The sequence below is a fragment of the Hyaena hyaena genome, unplaced genomic scaffold, assembly GCF_003009895.1.
Source record: "Hyaena hyaena isolate Hyena2069 unplaced genomic scaffold, ASM300989v1 scaffold_296, whole genome shotgun sequence".
Lineage (NCBI taxonomy): Eukaryota > Metazoa > Chordata > Mammalia > Carnivora > Hyaenidae > Hyaena > Hyaena hyaena.
Genome location: NW_024080931.1, coordinates 1,904,530 through 1,926,522, shown reverse-complemented (window position 1 = coordinate 1,926,522; position 21,993 = coordinate 1,904,530). Strand labels below are relative to the sequence as shown.

General features: G+C 60.5%; 1 protein-coding gene and 1 pseudogene across 2 annotated transcripts; both read right to left on the bottom strand.

Annotated features, from left to right (window-relative positions):
• Window positions 1-1,964: 1,964 nt before the first annotated feature.
• On the bottom strand, window positions 1,965-10,240 carry TLE5 (TLE family member 5, transcriptional modulator). 2 transcript variants are annotated; one of them, XM_039247548.1, is made up of 8 exons: window positions 10,071-10,240; window positions 8,847-8,944; window positions 6,474-6,537; window positions 5,195-5,239; window positions 4,575-4,637; window positions 3,129-3,203; window positions 2,808-3,050; window positions 1,965-2,769 (listed from the first exon to the last, which is right to left on the bottom strand). In XM_039247548.1, the coding sequence occupies exons 1-7, from the start codon at window positions 10,095-10,097 to the stop codon at window positions 2,832-2,834; spliced, it is 591 nt and encodes a 196-aa protein (XP_039103479.1). In that variant the 5' UTR covers window positions 10,098-10,240; the 3' UTR covers window positions 1,965-2,769; window positions 2,808-2,831. The 2 variants fall into 2 exon arrangements, with proteins under 2 accessions (XP_039103479.1, XP_039103478.1); XM_039247547.1 differs by having other exon boundaries at window positions 2,808-3,053; window positions 10,071-10,239.
• A 6,817-nt stretch (window positions 10,241-17,057) lies between these two features.
• On the bottom strand, window positions 17,058-17,156 carry LOC120242120 (annotated as a pseudogene).
• Between the last annotated feature and the right edge of the window lie 4,837 nt (window positions 17,157-21,993).

Sequence of the window (21,993 nt, the reverse complement as noted above, 5' to 3'; positions counted from 1 at the left end):
GTCCTGGGAGGACTTCAGAAAAGTGTCATCTGGGAGCGCCTGGGGGGCTCAGTCGGTTAAGTGTCTGACTTCAGCTCAGGTCATGATCTCATGGTTTGTGGGTTCGAGCCCCACGTCGGGCTCTGTGCTGACTGCCAGCTCAGAGCCTGGAGCCTGTTTCAGAGTCTGTGACTCCCTCTCTCTCTNAAATACTCAACTAAAACAAAAGGAAAATAGATATCAACTGAAAGCGTAGAGAAAAATATTCTCAAAAGAGAAAGGTCACCAGAGAAAGCTAAAAATGACAGAAAGGACTATGCTAAAAATTACCAGCCATGGGGCGCTGGGTGGCTTAGTCGGTTGGGCATCCGACTTTCGCTTAGGTCATGATCTCACGGTTCGTGGGTTCGAGCCCCGCATCAGGCTCTGTGCTGACTGCCAGCTCAGAGCCTGGAGCCTGTTTCAGAGTCTGTGACTCCCTCTCTCTCTGACCCTCCCCTGCTCACACTGTCTCTCTCTCTCTCAAAAATAAATAAAACATTAAAGAAAAAAGAACCTTTAAAAAAGAAAAAATTGTGAAACGTAACACACAAAAGGGCACACAGGGTATGAGTGAACATGTTGAATTATTACAGAGTGAACAGACGCGTGTAATCGGCACGCAAAGCTGACACAGGAAACACGAGCAGCCGCATCAGAGGCCCCCGTGCCCCTCCCCCCTCCGGAGGGTGACCCCATGACACCTGACAGTAGAGGTCACTTGGGCTGGATTTTGTTCTTTATATAAATGGAATCACTCAGTACTCCTGCTTTTTTTAAATGGTTATTTATTTTTGAGGGGGGAGGGGCAGAGAGAGAGGGAGACACAGAATGTGAAGCAGCTCCAGGCTCTGAATCATCAGCACAGAGCCCCACGCCGGGCTTGAACTCACCAACCGTGAGGCTGTGACCTGAGCCGAAGTCAGAGGCTTAATCGACGGAGCCACCCGGGCGCCCCAGTTTGATTTTTTAAAAATATTTATTTATTTATTTGGAGAAAGAGCGCGCGAGCATACGCGCGAGGAAGGGAAGGGCAGAGAGAGAGAGGGAGAGAATTCCAAGCAGGTTGTGAGCGCTGTGGAGCCCGCGCGGCTCCTTCTTAGGAACCGCGAGATCATGACCTGAGCCGAACCAAGGGTCGGAGGCTGAACCCACTGAGCCACCCAGGTGCGCGGAGTTTGGGTTTTTCACCCAAGGATAAACGTTAGGCGGGGAGCGACCTCATCGCTCCAGCTGCAGCCCCGAGGGGGGAGACCCAGCAGGAGGCTGTGGGGACCACTCAGCCCCTGTCCCGCACCCCACCTTCCCCCCTGCGCTTGGTCCCCCCATGGGAACCCACCACATGGGGGGCATGTGAGAATTTCTTGGACTTTGACAGTCCCCTGGGCGCCCAGGTCCCTGAGGGAGGGAATTCTGGGCTCCAGCAGCCCTTGGCTCACACCCCCAGCCTCGCCCCACATCCTGGGTGGGCACCCTCAGGGCCTCCTGGCCCAAGCACCGATGCACTCCTTTCCGTCTGGCGCTCCCAGGTGGTCCAGCTCAGGGGTGGCGGGAGGGCCTTCGGGCGGTCAGGTCCAGCTGGGGGTCTGTTCTCAGCTCTGGAAAAAAGGGTCTAGTGTGTGCGGTGGGGGCTGATCCCACAGTCAGGAACTATCTTCTGTCTCTAAGGGAAAATAATGCCCCTTAGGAAGCCTCTGGCCTGGCGATCAGAAACCAGGGCCTCCAGCACCCAGGCGTGGCTGTGTGACCTAGACCCTCGGGCTGACCCTCTCTGGCCTACGCATCAGGTTCGCGGGACAGGCTTACAGCGAGGAGCGGGACTCCCCCGGGGCTCTGGCCATCCAGTCCCCCGCGAGGAGGGGGCTCAGACGCGAGGGAAGCCCCCTCCTCCCCTGGGAAGGGGGGCACCGCGGCAGCCCGCAACACAGAGGCAGGAACAAGGCGACCAACCTTCTCACATCTTTATTTGAAAGGCACAGCTAAGCCCACCCTCGACACAGCATTGTCACTTCTCCGCAGCGATCAGACGACTGAGCACAACAAAAGCTGACAGTCTAAAAGGCTATATACAGACACAGGTGTGGGTGTTGCTTGTTTTTTTTTTAAACATTTTTCTTTTTTTTTTAATATCCCTTTTCTTAAAAGACAAGCTAGTATACTGGAAAAAGGAAAAAAATAAAATAAAAACCAAGACAACTTGAGTACCCTCATCTTTATTCGGGGAGGGGAGAAAGGGAATTCTGGGACGCCCGCCCCCCCTTCCCCTGCTCCTGGCTGAGCTCGCTCTCCCCGCCCCCTCTCCTTCGGGGGGCGGGGCGAGGCCTGGTGGGCGCGGGCTCCCGCACCGGCAGGGGGGTGGGGGGAGAGGGGAGGGAGAGGGAGGGGGTGCCCGGGGCAGGAAGGGGCAGCTAGCGTGGTGTCTGCATGCAAGTGCCGGGGTGAGAGGCTGGGGGGCGCGCCCGAGGGGGGCCGGCGGGACGGGGGAGTGCAGGGGTGCGGGGCTCCTGGAGGGAGGCCTTGCTCTCCTCGGACCTGGCTTCCCATCTGTGCCTCCAGGCCTCGGCTTGCCTCCTGTGTGGAATGTGCGGGTGTCCGCCCGCTCGGGCTGCAGGGGTGGGGGCGGCGGCGGGGGGAGGCCGGGGTGTGAGCGAAGCCGGCCGCGGGCGGCTACCATAAATACTACCGAGTTCAGCCGATCCCAAGCTGTACTGTGTCTGCGCTAAACATTCCTCTCGCTTCCGTGTGTCCCCCGGTCCCCCCCCCCCCCCCCCCCCCCCCCCCCCCCCCCCCCCCCCCCCCCCCCCCCGGCCCCGCTAATCCGACTTCTCGCCGTCGTCCTCCGGGTGCGTGTCGCCGTCGTGCCCGTTCTTGTCCTCCTTGGAGAGGTGCGCCTGCGAGCCGAGCGCCGACAGCGACAGCAGGCCGGTGCCCGCGCTCACGGCCGGCAGCGCGGGCGGCTGCAGCCCCACGGGCAGCGGGGTCAGGGGCAGGGCCAGCGCCTGCAGCTGCGACAGCTGGTGGGCCTGGAGCTGCTGCTGCAGGGCAAGGGGGGGGCGTTAGCGGCGCCCCCGGCCCCCGCCGCCCCACACCCACACCCCGCACGTACGTACCCGGATGATGGAGTTCAGCTCAGGAGCCGTGACCTGCTTCGCTCTCTCGATGGCTCCCAAGACCTGCTGTTGGTGCTGGAAGGGGGAACGGGGGCCAGAGAGGAGCCAGGTGCTGCGCCCCGATCTCGGGTGGGGCTCTGAGGCACAGCGCCCAAGAGAAGCCACTCTCCCATCCAGGAGGCTATTAGCGCCACGCACCCCCCTCCCCATGGCTTTCCACCCGGCCAAAAAACCCCTCCCTCCAGACCCTTCTGTTTACCAAGCCTCACTTGGTGCCAAATACTTAAGAAAACACCATTAGGTGAGCCTAAGAGACACCCGAGATCGTGCCATGTGCAAAGAAGTAGAGGTACAGTGCACAACCTGGCCAACTGTACAGGGAAGTCTTGATCCTAAGAGCTCGCAGACTGTGGTCTGACCTCTGCTAATCCAAGCTCCTGTCCTTCCACAGCTGGGGAAGGCCCAGTGGATTCTGGTGGTGCTTGGCCAGGGGTCTAGCTTCAGGGCAATCCCTCCCCCCCCCAGCAATCTGCCCGCCCCACCCCTGTACTCCCTGAACACTCATCTTTCCTGCCATCAGATGCTAAAAGCTGTCAATTTCCCTTTCTGCCTTGCTACCAGGAAGCCCCTGTCATGAAAGGAAAGCACAAGTCTAGGTCTTCAGGGCCCCAAGAACCCCTTTCTCTGGGGTTTTCACAGTGTCCTTCTGGAACTGTCCATGGGGCATGCAGGTTCCCCGAAGGGCCCCAAGATAGTCAGGGCTTAAGGAGGAAATGGATTATCGACAGGAAAACCTGGCAGAGCAGGAATGGCCTCGGCGGGGAATGTGGAGCGAGTCTCACACCAAGAGTCTTAAAATCTCAAAGAGCAGAAGTGAGAGCCTGGTGCGCGGCTCCCCAGGGCGTGTCTGCGTGTCCGTGTCCATTTGTGTGTCGCACATCTGCACACACCTGCATCTGTAGGTATCTGTGTGCATCTGCGTGCCACGTGTGCGTGCCACGTGTATGTGTGTGTCACACCTGCACGTGTCTGTTTGCATGTCTGCAGACGTGTGCTGAGTGCTCCCCCCCCCGCCTAGCATCCAGGCCTGAGGCGGCCTGTGGGGCCGGCACGCAGACCTCAGGAGGGTAAAAGGCAGAAGCCAGCGGGGAAAAGCAGCACCTGGTGCAGTCTCAGCCTATCTGACATCTTTACTGGTAAAATGACTCCCTCAAGCTGGGAATTCTGCAGCAGGGCGAGGCCCCTCCCTCCACTGCCCTGCACCCTGGGCCTTCTCCAGCCTGGGGGTTCTTCTTCTGCACGATGCACAGGCCGGGCTGGTGTCCGGGAGGTCCAGGGAGGGGAGACGTGCGGCCCGGGCAGCAGGCACCACGGGGAGGGCCTGGGGCAGGCTCCCAGTCTGTCCGCCTCCTCCTCCCAGCAGCCCCTGGGGGGGGGGTCACTCACCTCTTGGGAAAGGTAGGGGAGGACCTGGGCACAAATCCCATTCAGCCTCTTGACGATCTCAGCCTGGAAGGCACAGCGGGTTCAGGGCAGGCGCAGACCCGCCCGGAGGCCCCCGGGTTCCAGCTACGAGGCCAGCTCGGCCCCGGGGTCAGATCAACACCTCAAGGCCACGGACACCCCGTCAGCATAGAGGTGGGATCTGCAGGTGCCGGCCCTTCGCAGAACAGTGAGGACGCAGAAAGGGGGGGGCTCGGGGTCTGGGCGGCCCTGAGTGGCGCCCAGGGCCTGGAAGCTAGTGACTGCGGTGGGGAGGGCAGCAAACACCGTTACTGTTATGACATTCGCCTCCGGGCACGGGCGGCCAAGGCGAGGCTGGAGGGTGAGGGGCAATCTGGGGTCCACAGCGCGCTGGCCTGTCACCCTCCCCCTCTCCTATAAAGGGAGGGTCAATGGGGTGGGCGGGGGGCAGGTGGCAGGTTGGGGGAAAGTCTCTGCTCCTCCTTCTCAGGGAGATAAACCTCCTAGAGGGAAGGGCTTGGAAGGTAACAGGCTAAAGGGTAGACTTGGCGTGTAGCCAAGAGGCGGGGCCCACCTGCCTGGGGGCGCTGGGGGGGGCGTACCTGCTTGTGCATCTCGATGTTCAAGCCGTAGGACATCTCGTAGTACTGTGGGGGAGGAGACAGAGAGAGAGAAACGGGGGTGAGCAAAGGATGGGGGCTCGGCACACAAAGAAATGGGGGGAGTGAGAGAGAGAGGCAGGGGGGCAGCCAGACCCGGAACGGGGGCCCAGGAGCCTGGAGGGGCCGCTTGCGGGATCTGGGGGAGCTGCGGGGCCCCAGGCTGGCCTGGCTCCCCCGGGTTCTGGTTCTGGAAGAATCATCCTCGTACATTCCAGGGCTCCTAATCTTTTATCTTTAAGTGTCTTGTCGGCGGGTGGCCCCAGCCTCCAGGGAAGTCTGCCTTCCTGGGTATAAATAATCAGGATAAACAAATCCTGCGGGGCCTGGCTCTGGGGTGCAGAGGCCCCCTCCTTGCGCCCCAGATCTGACCCTGTCCCCTCCCCTGCTCTAAAGCCCCTCACGGCTCTCTATCATCCCTGGGGGGTGGAGCAGGGGAAGCCAAGTTCATTCCCAGGACGTTGCGCGGTTTCTTCGTCTCTGCCCAGAAAGCTCCTACTCATTCTTCAAGACCCGAGTCGCGATGCCCTGTTCTCCATGCGGCCTTCCTCAGGCAGTATGGCCCTCTCTGGAACCCCCCCGCCCAGTCCTGGGTCTCTCTCTGAGCCCCAGCCCCAGCCCTGTGGGGCCAGGAGGGTAAGTGTCTGGCCTGGGAGAGCTGAGCTCTGGGCTGGACCAACGCAGGGGGTTTTGATGTAGGAACTGCCACCTGGCCGGTGTGGATCCCAGCAAGTGACTCTGGCGGTGTGCACAGGCAGGGTCTCAAATGTCAGGCAAGGAATGCAGTGTCACCCCTTCCCTCCCTCGGGCCTCAAAGGATGTCAGCTTCCTGCCCCCCCTCACCCCCCCGGAGTCTTCCTTCTGAAGCCTGGGCCGGGAAGGGTTTAAACGCTGGGCTGTCCAAGCCGAGGGGGCTGGGAGGGATCCGGCTGCCCCCCCACGTCAGTTCCTGGCTTCGGCTTTCCCGGCGGCCGCCTGCCTCCCCACTGCCAAGGACAGCCGGGGGACCTGGCAGACCCAGGCTGCAACCCGGCGGTTTGGCACCTCGGCCACTGCCTGGGCCGGTGGCCAGGCCAGCAAGCTGAATGCAGAGCAGACCCCGAAGCATCCTGCAACCCGCAGGAGGCGGCCAGGGTCAGGCAGCTGCCGGGGGGTGGAGGAGGAGGGTCGCGCCCCCCACCCCCCCGCCCCGGTTCCATGCCCACCCCCAGGGCCAGCTTACCATCACGTAATGACGCTGCATCTCTGACTTCTCACTGGCCAGCTTGTCACATTCGAGCTTCAGGCTGCAAGAGAACAAGGGGGGAGGGGCCAAGGGCCGGGCTGAGGTCCCCCCACCATCCTGCAGGGGCGCCCAGAGCTTTGGTGGGGCGAGAAGGACGGCCCCATCTGCGGAGATGGGCAGGGGGCGCCTCAGGCTCCCTAACTATAAAATGAGACCAGCCTCACAGACCTGGTGGCAGAGAAGGTAGTGGGTAATGACACGCATTACAGACGCTGACGCTGGGGCCACCTCCCTATCCGGAAACTCGATGCAGTCAGTCGTGTTGCGTTACCCGAGCGCCACAGATGATGCAGTGGACACACAGAGAGCTTGAGTAAGTGGCTCAAGGTCACACAGCCAGCAAGCTGGCTTCAGAGGCCACAGGCCTAACCGCTGGGACTGTTCCATTCCTTCCAGGGAGGAAGGGCAGAGAGGGTGCAGGGCTGGCTGGCAGGGATCTGGGTTGGACTCACCAAGAACCTCCTCCAAGGGGGGCGCCCAGGCCCCTCCAGGAAGCCCTGATTTCACGAGGGGTTAAAGTTCCACCAGCCTAACAGAGGCAGCAGCGACCCCCTGGCCCCTTTCCCGGCAAGGACGAACGCAGCCCATGTCCCCAGCCCACTTGAACCAGCCCTCACGAGAAGGGCACAGAAAGAGGTAGAAAGCCGGGGGCCGCCTGGGTTCCAAGTTCAGCCCCGCCCCTCGGATGCTGTGTGACCCTAGTCAGTCCCCTCTACCCCTCTGGGGCCTCAGTCTCTGCATCTAAGTGCCAGCCTCCGGCGGGGAGGGGTGTGGGAAACGGATTAAGCCACAGAACGCTTCTAGAACAGCTCCTATTATACAGTAAGCACCCAATAAATGCATGTTGATTCTGCAGTCACCCCAGGGGCCTGGCGCCTCCCTCTGCCCAGCTGCCTGCCAGGCACGTCCAGGCTCAGAGACAAGCCACCGTTTGTGACGCCATAGGCCCTGGGAGTTCATTTTCTTGAAAAACACTATTTGTTTGATACCATTAAAAAACAACAACAGGCAATTTCACCCCAAACTCTGAATTTCTGGCCCTTATCTTGAAGATAAATCCCGTGTGTACCCCCAACACGGCAGGACTGGACCCCTCACTGTAGAGAGAGCAACCCAGGTCCAGTGGATGGAGATCCCAAAGTTTAGAGGGGGCATCTGGCTTACCTGAGATCACATGGCCCTGTGACCAGACTGTGACCTCTAGTCTATGGGACCAGCCCAGGCCCAGTGCTCATGGCCAGGGGCCAGGCAGGGAGGGAGGGAGCCCTGGGAGGGGCTCAGAAGAGCCAGACCTACCAAGCCAAGCCCCTACGCTCTCCACATCAGGGGATGGAACAAAGTTCCTGGGGCCTGCCCTTCAACTGCCTGGGCCTCAGTTTCCTCATCTGTAAAATGGGCACAACAACAGGACAATGGCGGAAGATAAACCAAGAGAATGTAGGTTCAGTATTTAGCACACAGGGGGCATGGAAAGTACCCTCAAAAGGTGAGATTTTTGTAGATCTATCTATATCTCACTGTTTCCCTTTCTTCTCAAAGAAAACCCAAGAAGCTTTTGAGATCACTTTTGTGTGGGTAAACGGAGGCCCAGAGAGGGCCCAAGGCCCTGCTGGGACTCAAGGACCCCCTTCTGATTCCCAGGCAAAGCCCCACACTCCATAACCCGGCCTTGAGGCCTTGCATTCTTCAACCCAGGGACAAGGTGCAAATCTCAGTGCGCCACTGCCTTGCTGTGCATTCCCAGAAAATTAAGACCTCTCTGGGCTTAAATTTAAGTGTACGATGAAGATAGTGCCAGTTCCTCCCCCTTAGATCCTGCACTTGGCGAGCCCTTTACAAGGTTAGATTAAATTCTGGACGAAGAACCACCTTGGGGCATGTGCTGGGACCCCAGAGACCCTTTCTCCAAAACTAAGCAGAGAGAGAGCCAAGAGCCTACAGAATGTCTTCCCTTGGGGGTGGGGAGGGAGGTGGAGGGTCCATCCCCCAACTTCTTGGGACGTCTTTCATCCAAAGGGGATTGGAGTGGGGGTGGGGAGAGAGGATCTGAAGCCACACAGACTGCTGAGTCTCTGGACAAATAATTTAACTTATTGTGCCTTCGTGTTCTTAGCTATGAAATGGGCTGTTCTGAAGTCTAGGGGAGTTTAATATTGGAAAAGTGTTCACGACAGCACCTACCACATAAAAGGTCACTTTCTACCTACATTTTTTTTCAAGTACATGTATACAGCAGGGGCTACAACCTCCCCTCTGGGCCTGGGGAGAGGGTCCACCATCCCCCCTTCAGGCCCCTGGCCCCCAGCTCACCTGTGGTACTGAGCCTGCAGCAGCTGAAACTCATCTTTGATGCGGTCGCAGGAGTCGGAGGTGGTGAATTTGAGTTGCTGGGGTAGGTGAGAGGAGCCCTGTGGGGAGGGGGCGGCTTGGGTCAGGGCCAGGCGGGGCGGGGCGACCCCCGAGGCGGCGGCCGGCCGCCGCCGCCGCCGCCGCCGCAGCTGCAGCGCACCCCCCTCGCCCCACTTCCCGGGCCCGTGTTTACAGCCCCTGGCGCGGCCCCCGCCCTCGCTTCCTGCCCCCGCCTCTCCCGGGGGAAGGCGAGGGGGTGGGTGCGCCCGAGCCTCCTCGTTCCCTGCCACCCCCGGGCTGCGGGGGCTGCGGGGGTGCGTCGTAAGGTCCGCCCTTGATGGGGGGGAGCGCGCGCCCTCTACCGCCCCTCCAAAGCGCCGGAGGGGGGAGCAGATCCGAGAGCCCCAACTGCCTCTGCGAGGAGGGAGAACGTGTCCTAGGGGGCCCCTCCCCAAGTTGGTGGGGGAGCAAGGCCTCCCTGCAAAGTCCCCTTGGGGAAGGGGCCTCTCCCAGCGCCCGAAATCACTTAGGAGGGGGGCCTCCACCCCAGATTCCCAGCACCCTTCCTCCGGCTGCGCTCTTCCGGGAGCAGTGCGCCGCCGATCTCCCCCCACGCCTAGGCCCCAAAAGCAGCCCCGGTGTTAGGGGTGCCCGGTGGGGCTCCCGGGGAACCCAGGCCCGTGGCCAAGGCCGCTCTGAGGCCCTGCCTGGCTGGGGGTTGGAGGCATGCCCCTGGGGCTGGGGGAGGGGGGAGTCCGGGCCCGGAGCTGGAGGGGACCGGGCCTGGGAACTAGGGGCGGGTGGGGATCTGGGCTGGGAGAGGGACTGGGACCTGCGATGGCGGGGAGCCCGGGTGCTGGCGGCGGTGGGGGCGGGGGAGTAGCGCTGGGTCCGGAGCTGTAGGGGACCCGGCCCAGGAGTTGGGGGGGGAGGCGCCGAGCCGGGAGCCGGAGCGGAGGGTGGGGGGGGAACGGGCCCGGCCGGGAAGCGGGGGTGGGGGGTCGGTTAATGGCCCGGCTGGGAACTGGGGTGCGAGGCGCCGACCTGGGGGAGGTGCGCCGGGCCCGGGCGGGGGGGGGGATGGCCCGGCTGAGAACTGGGGGTTCCAGGCGCAACCTAGGGGGATGCCGGGCCCAGACCTGGGGGTGGGGGTGGGGGGGCGCCGGGCCGGCGGGCCCCGCTTACCGAATGCCTGCTTTGTGGAAACATCATGTCAGTCGCGGCGGGGGGCGCGGGCTGCGCCCCGGCTGTGCGCCCGGACTCGGGCGGCTCGGGGCGCCGGGCGGCCGCGCCTTTGTCCCGGCGCCGATCGGCAGCTCCCGGGGCCGCCGCCGCCGCCTCCCGCGCCCGGCCTCGCCCGCTTCCTGCGCCCCCTCCCCGCGCGCCCGGCCCCGGCGCGCCCCGGGCCCCGCTTCCTGCGCGCCCGGCGCCCCTCCCCGCCCCTCCCCGCCGCCCGCCTCCCCGCACGCCCGGCCGCCGCTCCTATTGTCTAATGGCGGCGACGCCGGCAGTGGCCGCGGCCTCGGCTGCGCGGAGGCTCCGGCTCCACCTGCTGCCGCCGCCGCCGCCGCCGCCGCTGCTGCTTCCCGGGCCCCGTGCGCGCCGCCGAGGGGGGCGCGCGCCCGGGGAGGCCTGCGGATCCCCACCCAGCCCGCCTCCCCGGCCGGCCGGCGCGGTGACCTTGGGCCCGGCGCGCCCCGCCCCGGGCCGCGGCCCCTCCCGGCGGGGTGGCCCTGGCCGCCGCCGGGCCTCGGTTTCCCCATGTGGCGGAGAAAGGGCCCGGCCGCCCCCATCTAAACCGCCGGCTCTGTCATGGCGCGACCTGGGCGCGTGCCAGGGACGTGTTCTGTAACCTTGGCTCGCTGACGGTTTTCTCTCCGGGCCTCGGTTTCCTCTTCTGTAGAAAGGCCGCAGCAATCCCGCCGACCTCAGGGGAGCCATTCCTTCGGCACGCATTTATTGAGCGCCTACTGTGTGCCAGGCCCTGCTCCAAGACCCCGGGGTGGGGGTGGGGGTGGGGGGCACAAAGTCCTGGCCCCTGGAGATGACATGAGACAGACAAACGCACGAGCCAAAATCCCTGGCAGGTCGGTGGGTGGTAAGGGCGATGGAGCAAATGAAGCAGCAGCGCGGAGGGCCAGGAAGGTGTGATTTTCAAACAGGGGAAGGTCAGAGAGGCTTCCTTAGCCGCAGAGAGGACCTGAAGGTGAGAGAGGGGAGCCAGCGGGGGTGCGGGGGGGAGTGGGGGGGGGAGGAAGGTGGAGGCAGGCAGCCTACTCAAGGAGGCAGGAATAGCAAGTGCAAAAGGCCTGAGGCAGCGGCTGGAGCCTGGTACTGAGAAGCAGGGCAGGGAAGGAGGGCCAGCAGCTTGGTGCATTCACACAGGGGCCCTGCACTCGGAGTGGCCTGCGCTTGGGTTCATGACCTGCTGCTGTGGCCTGGAAATGCCTAATAGTTGTTGAACAAGGGGGTCTCACAGTGGTGTTTTAGGTTGGGCCATGCAAGTTCTGTAGCTGGTGCCGGGGGCCTGACAGATAGATGGTGCAGGGTTTGGAGGCGGCTGGAGCGCTGGCGGAGCAGGCCCGGCCTCACTGGCGTTAGGGTCCCACTTGCTGTGGAGGACAGGCCCCAAGGAAGCCAGTGAGATAAAGCACAGTTAATCCGGCAAGTGCTAAATACAGTCTCTTAATGACCACCACCGTCACTGTCATCGGCATGGTCAACTGTGCAGCTTGCCTCTGCTTGTTTGGTACTTTCTGGGCCTTGGGTTTTCCCAGTCTGTAAAATGGAGAGTTGGGACCCCAGAGACCTTTCCTGGCCAGACGAAAAGTCCAGACCAGTATGAGATGAATAAGTAAAACTCAAGGCCTCTTGCCGTCCTCCCAAAAAGCCCTTCATGATAAATAACACTTGCATACGATATTTTTTTAAATAAAAATTAATGCCAAAAATAGTCGCAATGAGCAGAATATCAGTGTGTTAAGTGAGGACAGCACCTGAGGGGGCCAGAGACGAGTTAGGGGAACGTGAGTTACCTAGTCCTGATGCCGTGAAGAAAAAAGGGAACAAACGTTGGGAAGGGTTCCTCAATATTCCTATCGGGTTGTGGATTCCATAGGCCCCACAAATCCAATCAGGGTCCCCGATGGAGATGGGCTATAAAATTTTCATGACTAGGAATTTAGGCATTTCAAGGTGCTGATGACAGGGCATTAAGCCGAGTGCCGGGTCCTGAGGGACAGAGCCACACACCAGGCACCCTTTCCCTTGGGGAGCCACCTGGGGCTGAGCCTGAGCTGGGTAGGTGCTTCCCAGTACTTGGCCATGTGGGGACCAAACACTCCCATTTCGGCAGACCCCGGACGTGGCTGGCGGGGTCCGAGCCAGAGGTGGAGACCCCAAGTCCAGGGGGGTCAGGGCTGGGCCTTCCAGCAGGTGGAAAGGCCCAGAATTGTGTCCTAGACCATGAACAAAGACCAACTGAGCAACCTGAATATGTTTGTCACTATGGACCAGGCTCTGCTTTAAGCACTTGAACCTTAGGGATTATGACATTGGAAAGATGGGGAAATTAAGGCGCTGAGAGCTCAGGTGTCCCAGCCGAAATCACACAGCGAGAAGACGGCCGAGCCAGGATGTGAAGCCAGGTACCTGGGCCTTTAACCACTAGGAGACACTGCCCCTCCCAGTGGCATAGGCCTGAGGGCCCCCCCTCCCAAGGCTTGAGGAGGCAGGACCCTGCATTCCACACTGAGGGGTTGACATCTTACCTGGGGGGCACCAGGGAGCCATGGGAGGTGTTAGGCCAGGGTTTCTCCACTGGCCTCTGCACTCTTGACCTTCCGGCCTGGATCACTGTCTGTGAGGGCTCACCCTGGGCACTTGGGCCCCCACCTGCTGGGTGCCCGGAGCACTTCCCTGCCCAGTGTTGACAAGCAGAAGCGTGGACACGTTGCTGAGTGTCCCTGGGCGCCAGATCGCCCCCAGCCGAGAAGCCCAGGCTTAGAGCAGCGTGAAGAGGCCGTGCCAGGTGGCGGAACGGGAGAAGGCAGGGTGGGAGACGGGAGAGGAGGTGGGGTGCCCCGATGAGGCTCAGGACAGGGAAGGGCTGGCCCTGGCCCCGTGTGGAGGAGCCGCAGGTGCCAAAAAGGCAGGGAGAATGCTCCGGACGGAGCAGTGTGGACTGTGTCATTAATCTGGGGGGACTGGGGCTTTCCAGATCTTCCTGAGGGGCACCGCCAGTGCACAGCCCTCCGGCTCCCACCCGTCCCCGCCTCTGGACTGGCATCCTGGTGTTCCCTCTGCCCCAGGGGGTTCTCAGGGCCACATCTGGGGGGTGCAGACTGGGGCAAGGATCTGTCTCCTGGCTCCAACCGTCTGAGAGCAGCCTCTCAGCCTGCTTACAAATGAGCGCCGGGCCCCACGGGCTCCGGGGCAGAGCCAGGCACTGGCTGGTGCATGATGGATGGGCTGCAGGGCCATTAATCACAGGCGGGGGAGGAAACAGGTGGCCACCGCGGGCTGGCGGCTCCGGACCTCCCTCGGGTACGCCTGGTGGAGCTGGGGCCTCCGCTGCCCAGCTCCGGGCTTGAGCCCCTGGCCTGCCCTAACCTGGCCGCGGGGGGCACCGTCACCGCCCCCCGCCCGCCCCCAAATGGAGGTGGAATTCATTCACTGCCTGAGTAAATGTCTGCTGCGCCTACTGTGTGCGGGCTGGACTCTGAGTGGAGGTTTACAGCACTGACCGGGGAGGATGGGAAGCCCTCCCCCTTGCAGAGCTAAGAGGCTTTAAAAACTTGGCGCAAGTCCTGCCTTTCCTCTGCCCACAGCCCTCCATGTCCCTGGGGTAAAAGCCTGGTCCTCCCCGCGGCCCCCGGGGCGCCGCTCCCACTGTAGCACCCCCTCCCCGCCCTCCCCTCCAACCGCTCGCTCTCCCCGGCTCCAGCCACAGGGGCCTCCTGGCTGGCGCTCCTCTAACACACCAGGCCCCGTCCTGCCCCCGGACCTTAGCACCGGCGACGTCCTCTGCCTGGGATACTCAGCCCCAAATGCCATTTTGGCTAATTCTTTCCTTTCCTTCCCGTCTTGGCTTAAAGGTCACCTTCCAGTGAGGCCTCACTGTGGCTTCCTTATTTCATTCTCGCAGGGCTGGGACTCTGGGACAAGTGCGCTTTTGAGTGAGGCACTTTCTTCAGGCAGGAAGTTTAAGGGGGCACCAAAAACCTCAGTCTACATGCTAAACGCTATTGTAATGCAATCTATTTTTTTTCATTGCGGTTAAAATACACATAAAATTTACCACTGGAGACATTTAATCCATTCACTATGTTGTACAAGTATCACCTCTAGTTCCAGAACATTCTGTCTCTTCAAGAAAGAAGCCCTGTGCCCATCAGCAGTCACTCCCCTTCCCTATGTCCCAGCCCCCGGCCCCCGTGAGCCCCTTCCCGCCCGTGGAGCCTGTGCGGGACGCGTCACGCACGTGGACTCACACCCCGCGTGGCCTCTCGTGTCTGGTTCTCTCCCTGAGCGTCGTGTGTTCGGGGTTCGTCCGCGGGGCGGCGGGTGTGGACGCCTCGCTCCTGCTCGCGGCCGAGGGACGTGCGCGTGCGTGGACAGACCCTGTCACGTGTACCCGTTTGTCCACTGATGGACACTGGGGGTGATTCCACTTTTTGGCCCTTGTGAATCCTGCTGCTGTCACGCTCGTATAGAAGTCTTCACGTGGATGAAAATTTCGCTTCTCTCGGATCTACATCCAGAAGTGGAATTGCTGGGTCACGATGGTAATTCTGGTTCACTTCCAAGGGGCTGCTGAGCTGCCTCCCCGGCGCGGCCCCATGTCACGACCCCCTCTCCCCGCCAGCCGTGCACGAGCCTGTCGATTTCCCCACATCTCTGCCAACACTTGCTACTGTCCTTTTTTTAAAAAAAAATTCAATAACCATCCTGCTGAGTGGAAAGCGGCACCTCGTTGCAGTTTTGATTTGCATAAGGCAACATTTGAACAGACTGAAATTAATGAAAAATTTTCCATGATGAGGAAAACTCCGAACTGTTCAATAAGAACAGGACCCCATCCCGCCCGCGGCCGCCGCCCGCTCCGCCTGTTGCCCCCCGTCCTGCGCTCGTCGTGGTCTCCTGTCCGGAGGACTCCGCGCCGTGGGACACAGGAGTGTGCTGTGTGTTGCTTTCCTTGATTCTCTAGAACCAACCACCAGAATGTTAGCTCCGGAGGCGGGGCTTTGTCTGTCTGTCACGGCTGTAGCCCCAGCGCCTACAACGGTGCCTGCCTCGTCCTGACTGCTGGACAAATAGCAAGCGGGCGAACGAACAAAGGAACGAACAGATGAACGGATGGGTTGGAAGGCGCCCCCAAGACAGACCCGGAAAAGCGCTTTGCACCCCGGCTGGCACAGGACACCTGCATTCAAGGTGCTTGGTCTGCTGGCCCCTCCGATTGGCCAGGCCTGGATCACATGACACGCGCTGGCGGGCAGGCCTTCTCCGGGCAGCCTGGTGGGAAAAACAAATCAACGCGGAAATCAGTCTGTGTCACACCGCCCTGTCTTATTATTATTTTAAGCAGCGCGTGTGGCGCTGAAGAGATAGTTTCCATTGTGTCCTAGCACACGGCTGGGGTCTGGCAAAAAGTATTTCAGGTATTTCTAGAATGAATGAATGACACGGTCATTATTTCCCCCGTGTTGCAGGTGAGGCTCTGGGAAGGCGAAGATGGATTCTATTACCTACGTATTTGCCTTCTTCTTCATCCCCAGAGCTCAGCCACTCAATAAGCATTTATGAGGCGCCCCGTGTGCCTGGCCCTGGTCTACATCTTAGGGACACAGTGACCCACTCAGACCCTGACCTCACAGCCCAGCAGACAAGTGAGACGTGAATTAAGTAACAAACACAGATAGCCCGTTAGGATCCACAAGCAACCTCACCGGGTCCAGCGTCACAAATATACCCAGAATCCAGTGGTCCCCGAATCTGTCCCCCATTCAGGAGCCTCCTGAGGTGGTCCCTGTATCCTGTGAAATGTCCATACCCCTCTCTGAGCCTTCCCTCCTGTGTGGCCCGCCAGACAGTCCAAGCTCATCTGTCCTCTCTGGGCCCGGCCCCTGGTCTCGGCCGGCTCCCAGGGGAGCCTGGATCCTCTCAGTCGGGAATGATATTTGGGAAGCAAGAACAGGCTGCCGGATGTGTTTGGACTTCTGGGATTTGCTGTTCCCAGAACCTTCCAGTGAGCAGGATGGAGAAATACACATGCACTAATATTCATGTGTGGACATCTAAAATCCATAATCTGTCAATCTATTGATTGACATCCATTGATCTTACGTATTACCCACCATGTGGTTCTGTATCATTGATCCAGCTGTCTGTCTATCTTGTTATCTGTTAGCTCTTGGTCGTCTGTCTCTCAGCTGTTTCCCTTGGGAACCGTTGAGTTCCGCCTGACACTTCCAATCCATTCTGCCACCCCAGGATTTATACCTTCCTTCTTCCCATACTGTATCTTCTTCTCCAGGGGGGAACCAGGCTGAGGGTAAGTTTTGAAGACAGAAATGAGGTGGTGTTCTTCCCTGGATTTCCTAACATATTAAATTTTTAAAAAATTTTTAATGTTTATCTTTTGAGAGAGAGATAGGATGTAAGCAGAGGAGAGACAGAGAGAGAGGGAAACACAGAATCAAAGACACGCTCCAGGCTCTGAGCTGTCAGCACAGAGCCCGACAGGGGGCTTGAACCCACAAACCGTGAGATCATGACCTGAGCCACCCAGGTGCCCCTAAATTTTTTTTTAAACTTTATTTATTTTTGAGAGAGCACAAAAGCATGAGTGGGGCAGGGGCAAAGAGACAGAATCCCAGGCAGGCTCCTCCTCGTCAGCACAGAGCCTGTCGTGAGGCTTGAACTCACAAACCGTGAGAGCACGATCTGAGCCCAAGTCCAGAGCCGGATGCTTAACCGACTGCGCTGCCCAGGTGCCCCTCCCTAATACATTTATTCTTTTTTCTTCGTACAAAATAACTGTGATTTTATTGTGAGATTCGCATAGATGGAAAACTAAATTGAATATGCTGTCCGTTTCATCGTACTATGTATTTCAATCGCCTGTTTAGTGAAAAACAAAGAAACCTATAATTTTTGGCTTAAATTTGTAAAAATGTGGAACATTGCAGGCATTTGTGTGTCATCCTCGTACAGGGGTCTAATCTTCTCTGTACCGTCCCCATTTTAGCGTCCGTGCTGCCGAAGCAAGTGCCCTAATGTAGCGTCATGAGACCTAGCGTCCTCCTCGTGGCCCCCAACGCCCTGCATGGCCTGCCCCATCCCCTCCCTGCCCTCCCCTCCTCCCCCTCCCCCCCTAGTTTACTCTGCTCCGGCTCACTTCCTCCAACACGCCAGACCCAGTCCTGCCCCAGGGCCTTTGCACAGGCTGTGCCCCCTGCCTGGGAGGCTCTCCCTCTAGAAATAACCTGGCCCGTCCCTCACTTCCTGCAGGTGTCAGCTCAGATATCACCTCTCACACAGGCTGCCTTGGGCCTCCCTAAAATAGCCCCACACCCATTCACTCACCTCTATTTTTTTTATAGGAACACCTCTGCCTTTGGATTTTCCTTTATGTGTTTACTGTCTCCACTGGAACGTCAGCTCCGCAAGGCTGGGATTCAGGCTCTCTTCCTCCCTGCACAGAGCTTGCCACACAGCAGGTGCTCAGTAAATCCTGCTGGCTGTGAAGGTGACAATCGTCTTCCTTGGACGGTGCTGTCCAGGCGAAGCCAGATGCAGCTTGGCCAGCCCGTGGCGGCGGTGACAAAACACCATGGCTGTTGTGTGAACAACACCCATGATTTCTCACAGTTTTGAGGCTAGAAAGTCCAAGATCAAGGTGCTGGCAGAGGAGGTCTGGTGAGAACCCTCTCCCTGGCTTGCAGACAGCTGCTTTCAGGCTGTGTTCTCGGGGGGGGGGGGGGGGGCGGGGGGGGGGTGCGCTTTCCTCCGGGCCTGCTGCTCCCCTTATCTCAAGGCTACCAAGTGCTCTCAGATCCGGGCCCCACCTGTGACCTCACTCACCTAATTACCCCCTGCAAGCCCCACGCGCAGACGAACTGGGGGGACGCAATCGGCCACAGCACAGTTCTGCTGGAACGCGTAGCATGTTGGTTCCTGGGGCCCGGGGCCTGTGCGGAGCCCTGGGGCCCCGGGAAGGGCGGACAGCGGGCTTGGCTCGGGCGCAGCCTGGGAGGCGGGCATTGATCTGGTTGCCGCTCTAATGAGGCCCTTCCTAATCAGGGCGATTCTGCCTCCAGGGGACCGTTGGCCACATCTGGGGATATCTGTGGTTGTCACACTGGGACACTGCTTCCGGCCTGGAACGGGTGCGGGTCGGGGATGCCCCACAGACAGTGACCCTCCCCACGGCGGCAGCAGCAGCGGCACTGGGGCGGGAGAGCCTGGTGTCTCTAATAAGAGCCAAATGGCAAATTGAGAGAAGAGGGGCAGGGAGTTTCTTTCCAGGAGAGCTTTTAACAATGGAACTGACTTTGCCTGGGGGCTGGGAGGTCAGTGGGGAGGGCGTCCCCCAAGGTGAATGGTGTGGGGGTTACCTAGGTGACAAGGGGTCAGTTGGAGAAGACAGCTCGTGCCAGGGAGACCAGACCGGGAGGGGCGGGGAGGGGACAGACCACCTGGGGACTTGGGCTCTGCTTTCATCTGGAGGCTGCCGGGGACCCACGCAAGGTTTTCAGGTACCAGGAGAGGGCAACGCGCTCCCATTTGGCTTTTGAAGCCTCCCTGCGGCTCCTTCCGGGTCAGCGGGACACAGGGTGGCCTCGTGATTTCTGTGGGTTCCTTCCTCCACAGAAAACATTACAGAGTATCTTTTATGATGATGCCATTGGTACACAGACTGATGGACCCAGGGTGGAAATGCGATGATCGGTTATCGCAGTCACTGTTTTCTCCTGATTCTAGAGGGAACGAAAACATTTCCACGGGCCCCTAACTACGGTCAGCCCTGGGCACCGCCTAGTGGACATGCTGGCCGGGCAGGAGAGCAGAGAGGAGCTGGACAGGGTGGGGGCGCGGTGCGGAGGGAAGGGCCCGGTGTGGCCCAGACTCAGGTCCGCACTGCCTGGCTAGCAGGGGCGGGGGCAGGGGGTGGCAGGGACGGATTTCAGCGTGAGCCGGCCTGGGGGGCGGTGTCGGGGGCACTGGCAAGTCCAGTTTGAGAACTCAGTGAACCACTCTCAAAAACTAGACGAGGGGACTTCGTGGAAATTAAGCATCACCAAGAGAATAAAAGAGAATAAGGAGACGATTCACACAACGGGAGAAAATCCCTGTAAATCCTGAGAAGACTCCACTGTCCAGCACATATAAAGAACTTCCGCAATTCAACAACACAAAATAAGCGACCCCGTGCAAGAATGGGCAGAGGGCTTGGCTGGACATCGCTTCAAAGGTGACCTACAAGTGGCCGAGAAGCGGACGCCAGGATGCCCCGCTTCAGTGGCCGTCAGGGAAATGCAAGTCGAAGCCGCAGTGAGACACCACCTCACACCCACTAGGCCCGTTATTGTGAACTGGGAGCCCTGGTGCCCCGCTGGGGGGACGGGGTGGCCCCGGCAGCTCCTTAAAGACCCCGCTGACCAGCCGTCCACTCCCGGGACGGACCCAAGGGCGGGGCCTCCGCAGGTACAGCGCCCCCATGTACGTGGCAGAAGGAAGGAGAACAGCCCAAAGTAGAAACAAACGTCCGTGAACCGACGACCGGATAAACAAAAGTTGACCATTTCAACCATTTTTCAAAAGGAATCTCCGCGCCCGGCGCGGGGCTCAAACTCCGGACCCCGAGATCAGGAGGCGCGGGCTCTCCCCGCTGCGCCAGCCAGGGGCCCCTCAACCATCGCCCCGCAGCGGCGTCAACGCACTCACACTGTCGCGCAGCCCCGCCATCTGTCTCTGGAACGTTCCACCTCCCCAAACTGAGACTGGGTCCCCATGAAGCACGGACTCCCCGCCCCCCGCCCCACCCCGGCTCCCGCCGTCTACCCTCTGTCTCTGTGGACGCGACGCCTCTGGGGACCCCCTGGGAGTGGGGTCACGCAGGACGTGTCCTTCTGTGTCTGGCTTCTGTCACTGCGCACAGTGTCCTCCAGGTTCATTCACCTTGGTTGTTAGTACATTCACTGACTTGTGCAATCACTGCTGCTAATTCCAGAACATTCCATCACCCCCAAAGGCATCCCCATTAATTAACATTCCACCGCCTCATCCCTCCCCCAGCCCCCGGCCCCACGAGCCCCTTCCCGCCCGTGGAGGAGCCTGTTCTGGACGCGTCACGCACGTGGACTCACACCCTGCGAGGCCTCCCGTGTCTGGTTCCCTCCCTGAGCGGCGTGTGTTCAGGGTCCGTCCGCGGGGCGGCGGGTGGGGGCGCCTCGCTCCTGCTCGCGGCCGAGGGACGTGCGCGTGCGCGGTGGACACGGTCCTCTGTGGACGTGCGCGTGCGTGGTGGATGCCCCTGAGGGACGTGCGCATGCGCGGTGGACACGTCATGTGTGTCCATTGGTCAATGGACGCTTGCCTTGCACCCGCGTGGGCTGTTGTGCATCCCGCCGCTGTGCACACGCGTGTGCAGGGTTTTGTGTGGACACGTTTCCATTTCTCTTGGGTGGACACGGAGTAGAATCATGATCGTGGGGCCTCCGGAGACTCCATGTGCCACTTTTTTTTTTTAAGTCTTAATTACTTTTAGGTTTATTTATTTTGAGAGAGGGGAGAGAGAATGAGTGGGGGAGGGGCAAGGAGAGAGGGAGACACAGAATCCGAAGCAGGCTCCAGGCTCGGAGCTGTCAGGAAAAAGCCCGCGACGCAGGGCTCGAACTCACAAACTGAGATCATGACCTGAGCAGAAGTTGGCTGCTTCACCGACTGAGCCACCCAGGCGCCCCTCCACGCGCCACTTTTTGAAGAACCGCTAGACTGTCCCCCACGGCGGCTGCCCCTCCCCCGTCCCCACATCACCATGTCCCCCCCAACCCCACCTCACCAGGGACTTTCAGCCCCTCAACGTTGGAACTGGGGCAGGGCTCCTCGCTTCTCGGCCCTGGCCAGCTCTGCCTGCAGGGGTGAGGCCTGAAAAAGACAGAGGGACACAATACCGAGGTCGATGGGGGTGACAAGGGCCTGCGAGTGCTGGGCTCTCAGTATCCTTCGGGATTAAGAGGCTCAAGGGCCGTGGGGCCACCCAGCCTAGTTGGGGGCAGGGAGAGGGGGACCCAGGCCTCCAGGGCTGTGCCTGACAACCACGGGGTTTGTTTTTGCCCCTTCTCCCCGGGGGCTTCGGCTGCACCCTCAGGGCCAGGCTGGCAGGGCCGGAGCTGGTGTTGGGTGTTTAAGGCCTTTAAGAGGTGTTGCCGGTATTTCCCTGGGGCCCCGTGGTAATTAGGCACTGCATTAGGAAGCTGCTGCCAGGGGGCGTGTCTCTGGGGACTTCTGGGGACTGTGGGGAGCGGGAGGTGTGGCTGCTCACCCGCCCTGCCCTCTGGTGGGCTGTGTGGCTCCGGATAAGGGTCCCACCCTCTCTGGGCCTCCTTCCCTCTATGTAGTGGATGAGAAGATGGTGCACTGCCCACAGGACCCAGTGCCCGGTCCTGGCTCCCTGGTGCCCCGGCGTCCCCAGCCGGTCCCCCTGACATCGTAAGTGGAAGTGACCAAGGTCTCCAAACGCACTCACGGCCCCAGTGTCCAAGCGCTCGAGGTGGGCACGGTTATCTGTCCCATTTTGCAGTCGAGGAAACCGAGGCCCAGAGAATTGAAGCCACGGGCCCAGGAGCAAACAGCCGGTGGAGGAAGAGCCGGGCTTTGGACCTCAGCCACCACGCGGCACCGCAGCCGGTGCTTCCTGCTGAGCGTGCTCGCTGATTTGAGTGGCGTGCAATGAACTGTGTCCCCTGCAACAGGCTTCCGTGGGAGCCGCGCCCCCCGGCGGGTCGGTGTTTGGAGGTGGGGGAGGGGGTCAGGGTTAGGTGAGGTCAGAGGCTGGGGCCCCTGCCTGGATGGGTGCCCTGGGAAGGGGACGAGGGGCCTG